Genomic DNA, 11,405 nt, shown 5'->3' with positions numbered 1-11,405 from the left:
TGCCTAAACTTAACTGTCATCGGTGCATGACGCTCACTTTTTCTGGCTGAATTCTAACACTACCATGGCCCCTGAAAGGACCGTTATCTGGCGGTGCCTGTAGCCGGCTCGCAGTCACCTATTGGCGGCTAAACAAGTGCCGCTTGTAGTCGGCGTCCTGGAGCTCTCTAGCGGCTAAATACAACCAGCAAATGCCACAACTTTTACAATCCCAAATATTTCCAACAATGTTCAAACCCAGAGAAATCTGTAACTTTATTCAAGGTAGCGGTGTGTTTCATTTGGTCGCATGTCAATGGCATCATATCTTCCCTTTACCCCCTCTAGTTGCTCTAACGTCCCGAGAACCAATGGAAATACCAAGGGCACGTTCAATCTGAAACCGCCATGCACCAATTTGCTATGTTTTTTGGGTTAAACGACATGTCTCCTTGAAATGGTGTGAAACTGTGTGAAACTGAGGTTCGTTTTGCCCTTGTCCTTGTCGCCGGCAGCAGCATACCAGATGGTGATGGAGGAGTTGAGGATGGACTCGATGATGGCAATGAATAAGATCAACATCATCGTCTTTGGTAGGTTCAACTTATTAAGCTGCCGCAGGAAGTTGTGTCTTAATAATGAGGGAGCTGTTCAGCTTCAACTTGATGCCCTGGGAGATGATGGAGTCTAGAAGTCAGAAGGACTCCACAGTGTTGACTGGATTAGAAGTGGTGCTTATATGTCCTATTGATATACCAGCATGCACCGGCACTGCACCACACCACTGGTCAAGTCATGCTTTCACCATTCTCTGTTTTCATCAATAAAGACCTATAGCAGTAGGTCAAGAGTGCATGCAGGCCTTGGCTGCATTCCTCCCACAGGCACCAGATAAAATGACTATTAGGCCTAATACATGGTAGACTACATCTCCTATAATAACAGTGTATATGTCAACAGCTCTGGATTATGTACCTCTTAAAGAGAGAAAATAAAAGAGTGAGAGGTGTACTGTGCTGACCCCAGCGCTATTAGATCCAAGTTGACTGTAAACCTAATGTACAGCCTATTATTTGTGTCCACCAACATTTCATTGGCTACTGTAATAGAAGAGACGTTTAGACATTACTTCCACTGAATTTAGATTAGTTCGCTTTAACAATATTTGCAAGTATACAATCAAAACTCAAGACTTCAGTTCTAATTCCTGAGAAAATCACACCTAACTTAGTGGACACAGCATTTACAGTTTTTTTGGATTGCTTACACACATTAAAATTAAAAGTAGTACACTATTAGCAAAACCTTACACTCAAGAAGCAAAACATCAGCCCATATTTGCACAACTATAAGCACATTGTCAACCTCACACTTGTTGCAAAACTCTACACACAGTGATTTGCAAAACATTAAACACACTTAACATACATTACACACAAAAATCTATCATGAAGTCACTTCCTTGCAATACCAAAGCACTGACTGTCAAATTACCGCACTGTCCAACCAATTGGTTCAACACACTCATCAGGTGTGAAAACACTTGTTTGCTTAATTGTAGACACACCAATCAGGTGTATAAGCACTATAAAAAGCAGCAGGTGAGTTCATCGGTCTTCAAGCACAATGGAAAGAGTCAGAGAAAGAGTAAGACGAGGAGGAGAACGAGGAGAACGAGGAGAACGAGGAGGAGGACAAGGAGGAGGAGGAAGGGGAGGAAGAGGAATCAACAGAGGAGGAATCAACAGAGGAAGAGGAAAAGATGGAGGCCATGCTGGAGGTAGAGGTAGAGGTAGAGGAAGAGGAAGAGGAAGACAAGAAGGTGCTCAAAGAGGACCGAATCTGACAAATGAGATCCGCGCAACACTGGTTGACCACGTTGTCAACCACGGCCTGACGCTGAGGGAGGCTGGACTGCGAGTACAGCCAAATCTAAGCCGATACACAGTGGCAAGTGTGATAAGAACATTTCGACTGGAAAATAGGTATTGTAACAATATCATCATATCAAAAACATCTGCACGGTTTTAGTAACTGCTTACAGTACTATTCTATGCACTATCAGCACATCTGTTACCTTTTCCTGTGAAATTACTGTACTATTGTATACTGTTTTTTTTGTCTACATAGGATTGAGGGTCAGGAACGACAAGGGGGAAGGCCTCCTATGTTCACAGAACAGCAAGAGAGGGAGATAGTAAACATGGTTTTGGCCAACAATGCTATAACACTCAATCAGCTCCAAACTAACATTGTCAATAACCACGCCAGTTTCAACGATATCCATCAGGTCTCAACATCAACACTGGCACGCATCCTAAAAAAAAACCATATTCAAATGAAACAAATTTATCGAGTGCCTTTCGAGCGCAATTCTGAAAGGGTGAAGCGACTGCGGCATGATTATGCAGAGGTATGTATTCACTTTAGCAGTGTGATCTTGCGTACTGTCTCAAAATCTTTTACTGTACTGTAATATGTATACTACATCTACACTGAACTACACAATTTTGCCTGACACTGTTCTTCAGAGAGTTTTACAAATGGATGGAGAGGAGATCCAGCATGAGTTCATTTACGTAGATGAGGCTGGGTTCAACCTGACGAGGACACGAAGGAGGGGAAGAAACATCATTGGCTACAGGGCTATAGTCAATGTCCCAGGGCAACGTGGGGGTAATATAACACTCTGTGCAGCCATTACACAGAATGGGGTCCTCCACCGCCATGCCCATATGGGCCCTTACAACACAGCACTCATACTTACATTCTTGGACCAATTGCACAACATAACAGCAGCAAATCAAATCGATCATATGCAATACATTGTTGTCTGGGACAATGTGTCTTTCCACTGCTCTGCTCTGGTTCAGAACTGGTTTCAGCAACATCCACATTTCACCGTCCTATATCTTCCACCATACTCTCCATTCCTCAACCCTATAGAAGAGTTTTTCTCGGCATGGCGGTGGAAGGTATATGCTCTCTGTCTCCAGGCTGAGGTACCCCTCATCCAAGCCATGGAGGAGGCCTGTGACCAGATGGAGGTACCAGCAATGCAAGGATGGATTCGTCATTCAAGACGTTTCTTTCCAAGGTGTCTTGCTGATGACAACATTGCCTGCGATGTTGATGAAATTCTCTGGCCAGATCCAGCTAGGCGAAGAGACAATGTCTAGTTCTTTTCTTTTTTTACAGTAAACTTACAGTACAATACGTAAAGTGACATTTTTTTACAGTATTATGAATCTCCATGTCAACATTTTGGGCGTGTTGAGAAATAAATGAGTTTCTTCAGTCTGCAACATTGGTCTTGTGTAGTGTTTGGTGAATTTACATTATATTTGTACTTTGTTGATGGTAGCCTACTCTAATCATAGGGAAGTAGAAGTGCTAAAAGTGTTTTAGGTTTATCACAGCAGAGTGTAACTCGTGCAAACAGAGTATAGTAATGTGAAACGTGTGTGTTTCATATGGTAACAAAGTGTGGTTTTTAAACAGAAGTGTATAGTTTTTACAAGAGTGTTTAATTATGCAAAGGATCTGTAGTGTTTTGCTAATTGGGTGTGTGGTTGTGCTAATTGTGTGTAGTGTTTTGAAAACACGGGCACTGTTTTGAAAATCGTGCTTAAGCAATCCAAAAAAACTGTAACTGAGTAGACTTGCAGACATGCTCTCTACAACCTTGTCTCACTGCGTTATAGTGTGTAACTGTAAGTTAAGAATGGCAACGCTAAAATGTCAAAAGGGGAAAAATATGTGGCTGTTAAAATTCTATTATTGACTAATAAGCTTAAACTGTCCAAAAACTAATGCGGATTAAGTAATGCTGTGTGCCTGAGAGAGAGAGAGAGAGAGAGAGAGAGAGAGAGAGAGAGAGAGCGTTTTCTTCAGATTCAAAATGTTCCACCTCCGTCCTTCTGCTTGTTCACAGACAGCTGATGACGATACGCCTCACAGCACCTTACACTGAGGATACAGGAAACTTCTTCACATTAATCCACGGATAAGAAGTAGTAGTGCTTTTTTCTTGTCTGTATTGATTCGCCTACTGCATCATGAGCGCTGAATGCAGCAGTTACCACAGCGCTGACGGTGTGTCTGTGGACGGATTCTCATGCCCCAGACCGGGCAATGCCGTTGCTGCTGTCTACTGCTGCGGATTTAATGATGTCAAGTATTGCTGTGACGATCCCAACAGTTTTTTCCCGTATGAGTACGGATACATGTGGTGGCTGAGGTGAGGGCAATTTCCATTTAGCAAAAGTATTTTTCTCTTCTTATTAGTAGTCATCTCTCTCTCCCTCTTTAAAAAAAAAACTTATTTTGTCACTCATTTGTAAGTGTAGTTTGTAGTAATGCAGTCATATTCCTTCATGATCAACAGATGAGCTTTTCACTGTGTGTGTTGTTATACAGAAATGTGGGCAGCAGCACCTGCTTTAAAACCAGACACTTTGTGACTCAGCTTGACAAAAAAAAAAAATCAAATTACCACAGCTGCTGGATGACTTTGCACTTACATTGTTTATCCCTGCTCTTGTATAGTTTCTATTCTTATTTTTATTTGATGTACTTCTTATTATCTTTCTCTATTTCTATTTATTTATTTATTTCGGTCCTTGTGCTGCTGCAACACCTGCATTTCTCTTCTGGGGATCAATAAAGGCTTATCTTTTATTACAACAGTCACAGCTACTCCATATATTTCTTTTTATTTCATTTGTGGATAATATTTTTGCATATTTGAAAACAATCTTACCATTATGATTAAAGTTGTCAGTACTTCATTTTTACTTTAATGCAATATATCACCTCATATCCTTAATTGAATTGTTTATATTTCTATATTTTATCTTCCCTCTTCCATCCTACTGATCCTCTCCTCTCCTCTCCTCTCCTCACCTCTCCTCTCAGTATTGGTGCTCTGGTTGGTCTATCCATTGCAGCGGTGGTCCTCCTTGCCTTCCTCATTACTGTGTGTGTCCTCTGCTACCTTTTCATCGCCACCAAACCCAGTTGTCTTGACAACGGCCTACCCCTCAGAACGCCAGGTTAGTATGTGGCTCTCTTACTGTAGGTGTACTATGATAACAGGTGTTACTTAGTTTTATTTGAATGCGCTCTTACTTGCTGCAATCACCAAGTTTTACATTTAAATGAGATTGGTTTTTTTTGTTTGGTACATGCACAGAGTAGATACTGTGATTTTGAACAATGAGCAATTGAACTATTGTCTGGTTGCTTTTTAATAGGAGATCCCAGTGAAGGACCCAGTCATGGGAGAGCGACCTGCGTCTCTGGTCCGCAGGGATTCAGGAAACACTTCATGAGCAGGAAACTGGACTGTGATAACCAGCCGCCAGACCCCGAGCTCCTGTTCCAGAGGTGTTTCACAGCTACCACCACCGGCCTGAAAGTGGAAAATCCTTCGTAGGCCGCGGAGAGACTTGTTAAAAAAAAATTAGGCCAGCAGTCCAGAAATCAAGAAATTCAGTGTGTCTGAAGGCAGAATGCGCTACCAGGGGACTGCTGGTACAAATTATACAAAAAAAAACAACACTCTGAGGGCTTTGAATCAAAATTGCGTAAGTGTACACAATGAAAGCTCTCAAAAACATGGATTAAATTTCTTCAGACACTAAATGACTCTAACACATACGTGTTTCGGCGCCCTGCAGCAGTAATTAAGAGCATACACATGGAATGAATTATTCACCATCTTCTTGGAACATAAGGTGTTTAAGTGGCCTCAAGAAAGCCAAAGCCTTGTTGAATTATTAAGGTGTATGGTAGGGGGACTGAGGACATAGGCCTGTTAAGATCCAGTTTACACTCAAGATGCACAGTTTCATGAGCCTGACACACCAAGACAACAGCAGAGTCTAGGATATCCAGGCTATAAAGTCAGGGTGCACCCTGGTGAAGTAGGGTGCTGTATACTTGTTATCACATCTGCTACATTTTACTCAGGGACTGAAGGATTTATGGGGAAGCTCTACAGTGTGATGAGACCAGAAAAATAACAGCACTGGTTATTAATTCAAGTGCATTAGATGACAAGAGACCTCTTGTAATCATTAATTTTTGACTCAAGGTCAGTCTGTCTCCTACCAACACTCAGAGCTGTTTTTTTTTTTAACCATGACCAATTTCAGCCAGAGACACATCAAGGAACTGACCTTTTTTTTTTAAAAGATGTATTTTGGCAGTTTTGCCTCTACAGTAATTGACAGCTGCCAGTGAAGAGGCAGACAGGGAAATAGCAGAGAGAGTGGTATGACAAAGGTCCCCAGCTGGAATGAATTGACCATTTATTGCAAATGGTTGTACACTTTGCTTTTAACAGCAATGGCGCTCTCAAGATAATCTAAGTCTCAACATGGATTCTGCTGAGAGAATAAGAAACACATACAAGAACATTAAATCTCATTTATATTGACAATACCAAAATTATAGCACATAAGGAGGACGTTGGGGCGGTGGAGCTTGCTGTGGCAGCATCAGAATAGCAACAGTAATAGGTGCCAAGTTAAAATGGCCCACTCTAAACCTACCTAGACCTGCATGAATATTATTGGATATTACTAGTGAGCTGAAGAGTGAATGAGCCAGTGAATGTGAAGCATGCAGTGTTGTATGGCAAAAAAGTTGAAACTGGCTCAACTTTTCCAATCAAATACATGAATGAGTACACATTCCTGGTAGATTACTTCACAACAAGAACACCATGTTTCTAATGATTATGTGATTAAAAATAAGAATTGCCACTGTGAGTTGTAAATTCACACATCTGCTACTCAAACTAGAATTTTTTGATTGTGTTTCATAGCTCACCTGAAAGAGACAATGAGTAGGATTTCCCTAAAAACCAATGTATAGACTCATACAAAAGTAATCTCTCTCAATCATTACTTATGAGCCACTAGAAGTGTGTGGCGGTGTCTGTATCTGAAGGGACCCTGCCCTCTGACTGGATTTTCTTACTTTACTGTGTTGGGGACGGTTCTGGGAGTCAGCCTCTATAAAAACCTAGCGACCAGATGCCAGATCGTTACCACACATCCAAGACGGAGCTACGAAAAATGGTGCACACAGTGCTGAAAAATTTAGCGAGCACCGTAACCATCATTGAGCTGGGGAGGAAGTTCCAACTTTGAATGTTGTGTTTACAAACCGCAACCAAAAAATCCTACTCATTCTGCCTTTAAGCCAAAAGTCCCCACCAACGCAGCCCGGTTTGTTTGAACGCTTAGCTGTTTTTGGTCTTAACTCCCACTTAACTATTGAGATTGCAGATGAGAAAAAAAGTTTATATTTATAATTTCTATAACAGTCATATCAACCAATTAAAGGCAATTCAAATGTACCTTTTTGTTGTGAAGGTATGGTGTGTGATACACAGGCAGCCTCTGAGACAGTGGTCCTGGTTCAAACTGTAGAAAAACAGCTGAGCTGCCCATCTCATTCTGAGGAGATTCAGTGTGATGTTGTGGTTCAGGTGTAGGTAAGAACAGGTTTGCTGAGTGTTGAAAAGAACATCTCATGCACTTTCATTTTCAGAAAGTTTCTAAGTTCCAACTTAAAGGATGCGTTCATCTATTTTCAAGTCTGACTTGGGCATGTTGAGTACTGTTTTAAAAAGATGTGGATCTATCCTTTATTACTTTTAAGTGAGAAATAAAGAACTGTAGACTAACTTGTTATCTGTCTTATGAAATTCACAGTACATTTGGATTACTGTTTTACATCCAAACACATGTCATAGTAAATGGCAGTATGACACTGCATAGTGTTGCATTGCCAGACCTTCCTCCACTGCGGTGCTGCGGAGGAGGAAGGTCTGGCTAGTCCACACAGCATTCTGGGATGAGAGAAAAACATGCTCTGGTTTATTGGCATTTCTTTAAACCAATCACAATCGTCTTGGGCGGTGCTAGGCACCGGGAAAAGCCGCGGTACCACTGCAAAATAGCCTCAGGAAGGAACTTGTTTTGGTGGAACGTGTACGTTCAAAGTTTGTTTTAGTTGTGCAACAGAAAACTCAGATTGGACAGATAGTCTAGCTAACTGTCTGGATTTACCCTGCAGAGATCTGAGAAACCGTTAACCATAGTCCTCATAAATCGAGTTTAAAATGCCAATGCAAAGGAAGCCCAAGGCAACGGATATCCGGCCTAAATGAGTGAAATCTGGCGGAATTTCCAGCGGCAACGGATCAATCCCGGAAGTGGAAAGTTGAGGATATTGACTAGACACTGCAACTTGCAACATCATTAAATGTTGCACCAGCCTTTTAGCTTTTGTCTGAAGAGTTTTGATTGCTTTGCAGTGTTACTCTATGTAGAAAGGCCTACATAAGAGATCACAAAATTGCATGCTTGTGGCCCACTTGCACATATTCTCTGTATCTACTGGATAGTCAATTCCTTCTCAAAACTTTCAAGTGCCCTTGTTTTTGTAACTCAGAGCGGTAGCTTAAGTATTTATAAATGAATGCAAAAAGTCATGCCTTGTGTTGGTGAATGCTTGTGTAATTGTTTTATGGAGACCGATCTCAATTTCTAAAGGTCAATGCTGTCCACAGTCTGTTATTTTCTCTGTTAAAATGTGCTGCAAAAATGAACACTTTAAAACAAAGTAGAAAAGGCCTCATTTAACAGTATGTTCATAAATGTGTGTACAAGTTATACAATTTTACAAACTATCAGCTGCTGGAATGTTTGTCAAATGTTCGGTGGAAGGAAGTTTCTGTTGTACTCATGTATTACAGTATGTTGATGAATTCAATTTTTCATTTGTAAATGTCAGCACAAAGCTGTGCTTGGTAATCAACTGTACATTTCAGTGAATGTAAGAAGAAAACAAGACTGAGGGCTCAGTTTCTTTTTTTTTTTCACTCAGATTTTATTGATTTTTGTTATAAACAATAAACAACAAAGAACACAGCACAGCGTCAGTGGGGTACATGTTCTTAGTAATAATACTTAAATGTCTCTGACATCAAAATTTCCGGTGGTGACTCTCTATTGTGATTGGTATTCTGTCCATTTTTCGCATTTCTTATCGTATTTTGCTTGCTGGAGTCTCAATATATACGTGAGTCTTTCCATGTTGAGTATCTCCTCGACTATGTCCAGCCAGTTCCTCAGAGTGGGAGGGTCCTCTCTACACCAATTCCTGGTGATTGCCTTCTTGGCCGCAGCCAGCAGAATTTTAACCAGGAATCCGTCTTCATGTTGTACATTTTCCCCTGTCAGGTTACACAGATATAATATCTCACATGTCTTTGGTAGTTCATATCCCAGTATTGTTTTCAATTCTACCCACACATCATTCCAATAATTTCAGATTTTAGTACATTCACAAAAAACATGGGTGTGACCTATGTTCTACTCCCCACACTGTCTCCAGCATGTTTGTTGTGTAGTTGAAAATTTGCTCTTTGTTTTGGGAGTAATAAAGAACCTGATCATATTTTTCCAGCAAAATTCTTTCCACATCCTGGAGCTGGTGGTGGTTCGCTGTACATCACATATGTTAAACCAGTCCTCCACAGTTAATGATATTTTACTTTCTTTTACCCATCTGTCTCTTATATACAGTGTAGAAGTTCCTCTGTTCTTCTCTAGACCCTGGTACAGTGCTGAAACCACCTTTCCAGTATTGTTTCTATATGCATTACATAGTGTTATAGTTACTTTGTTCAACTCCTGAGGAAGATCTGGTTTTATTTCTTTCTCAAAGAAGTCTCTAATTTGGTAATACCTAAACTGGTCGTAATCCTCCAGTCCATATTCCCTCTTCAGTTTTTGAAAACTTTTAATTTTGCCCCGATCAATTATTGTGCATATTGCTGTAATTCCCTTGTTTAACCATTGTTCATAAATACTATCCATTGCCCCTGGTTTAAATTTAGAATCACAAGTCGGCCAGCTCAAAATTTTGATTTCCCTCTCTAAATTGTATTTCCTAATCACTATAAACCAGATTTCCAGAGTGAATCAAGTAATTGGATCAAGCATATTCTTATATTTTTTAAACATGTCCCTGTTTGCAATCATACTTTGGATATGGTAACCTTCTCTTTTTAATTCAATATCTTTCCACCTTGCAGTATCACACCAATATACCAAAGGTCGAATCTGTGCGGCATATTAATATTCTAAGAGGTTTGGTAAGGCTAACCCGCCCCTGTCCCTAGGAATCTGAAGAGTTGCGTACTTTATCCTTGGCCTTTTTCCCCCCCAAATGAAAAGTGAGATTTTTTTGTTCTATTCTTTGAATTGTGATATGGGAATTTCTATTGGTAATGATTGAAACAAATTCTTGGTATCACATTCATTTTTATGATTTCTATTCTAGAGCTGAAATCCAATGTTAGCGCCGACCATCTTTCCATATCTTTTTGAATGTCTTGATTTAGAGTCCCATAATTAATTTTGTACAGTTTTGTTATGTTTCTACTAATAATTACACCTAGGTATTTTATTTCTTTTGCTTCCCATTTGAATTTATATGCTTGCTGAATGGCTTGGGGTGGGGTATAGTTTATGGGTAGTACCTGTGTTTTTGTCACATTGAGTTTATAACCTGAAAAGTGATAAAATGAATCCAGTCTTTCCGTAAGTCTTGGAAGACAAACTGGTTGTTTTAGACTGATCATAACATCATCTGCAAAAAGCCCGATTTTATGTTCTGCCCTCTATCCCCGCTATACCTTCATCTTCTCTTATTGTTTGGGCCAAAGGCTCGATGAAAATCACAAAAAGAGTTGGTGATAAGCAACAGCCCTGTCTGGTAGATCTTTCCAGTTTGAATCAGTTAGTGAGACTGACATTTATTTTAATTCTAGCCTTTGGGTCTTGATATAGTGTTTTAATAATGTTTACTGAGTCTGTATTAAAACCAAACTTTTCTAAAGTAAGGTATAAAAATGTCCAACTAACGCTATCGAAAGCCTTTTCTGCGTCCAAGCTGAGCAGCAGTGCACTTTCTCCATTTTTTGTACTTCTTCAATTATATGTAAAGTCCTCCTTATATTGTCCTGTGTTTGGCGTCCCTTAATAAAGCCACATTGATCTTCGTTAATTAGTTCTGTCATAAAAGTTCAGAGTCTCTTAGCTAGGATGGTTGTATATACAGTCATGTGAACAAATTAGGACACCCATGCTAAAGTTGACTAAAAAGAGGAATAAAAACATCATCTTTAGGAAATTGATCTTAATGCCTTAATTAAAAAAATAGGAAACATCCAACCTTTAAGGACACCAATTTTCTTTGTGAATGGATAATGTATCATAAATAAATAAATGTTCTTCCTTAAAATACAGGGGGCATAAGTCAGTACACCCCTATGTTAAATTCCCATAGAGGCAGGCAGATTTTGATTTTGAAAGGCCAGTTATTTCATGGATCCAGGATAC

General features: G+C 40.0%; 2 protein-coding genes across 2 annotated transcripts; both read left to right on the top strand.

Moving 5' to 3' along the window:
- The first annotated feature begins 1,522 nt into the window (after positions 1-1,522).
- Positions 1,523-3,952, top strand: LOC116045284. The gene is made up of 5 exons (XM_031292873.2): positions 1,523-1,964; positions 2,110-2,392; positions 2,511-2,655; positions 2,926-3,026; positions 3,914-3,952. Exons 1-5 carry the CDS (start codon positions 1,606-1,608, stop codon positions 3,950-3,952), a joined length of 927 nt encoding a protein of 308 aa, XP_031148733.1. The 5' UTR covers positions 1,523-1,605.
- LOC116045791 (protein shisa-like-2A) lies at positions 3,830-8,064 on the top strand. The gene is made up of 3 exons (XM_031293652.2): positions 3,830-4,219; positions 4,897-5,033; positions 5,235-8,064. Exons 1-3 carry the CDS (start codon positions 4,038-4,040, stop codon positions 5,414-5,416), a joined length of 501 nt encoding a protein of 166 aa, XP_031149512.1. The 5' UTR covers positions 3,830-4,037; the 3' UTR covers positions 5,417-8,064.
- The last annotated feature ends 3,341 nt before the right edge of the window (positions 8,065-11,405 follow it).

This window comes from Sander lucioperca, chromosome 9 (genome assembly GCF_008315115.2).
Source record: "Sander lucioperca isolate FBNREF2018 chromosome 9, SLUC_FBN_1.2, whole genome shotgun sequence".
Lineage (NCBI taxonomy): Eukaryota > Metazoa > Chordata > Actinopteri > Perciformes > Percidae > Sander > Sander lucioperca.
Note: the sequence above shows the minus strand (reverse complement) of the source record. Positions and strands in the feature narration are given on the sequence as shown.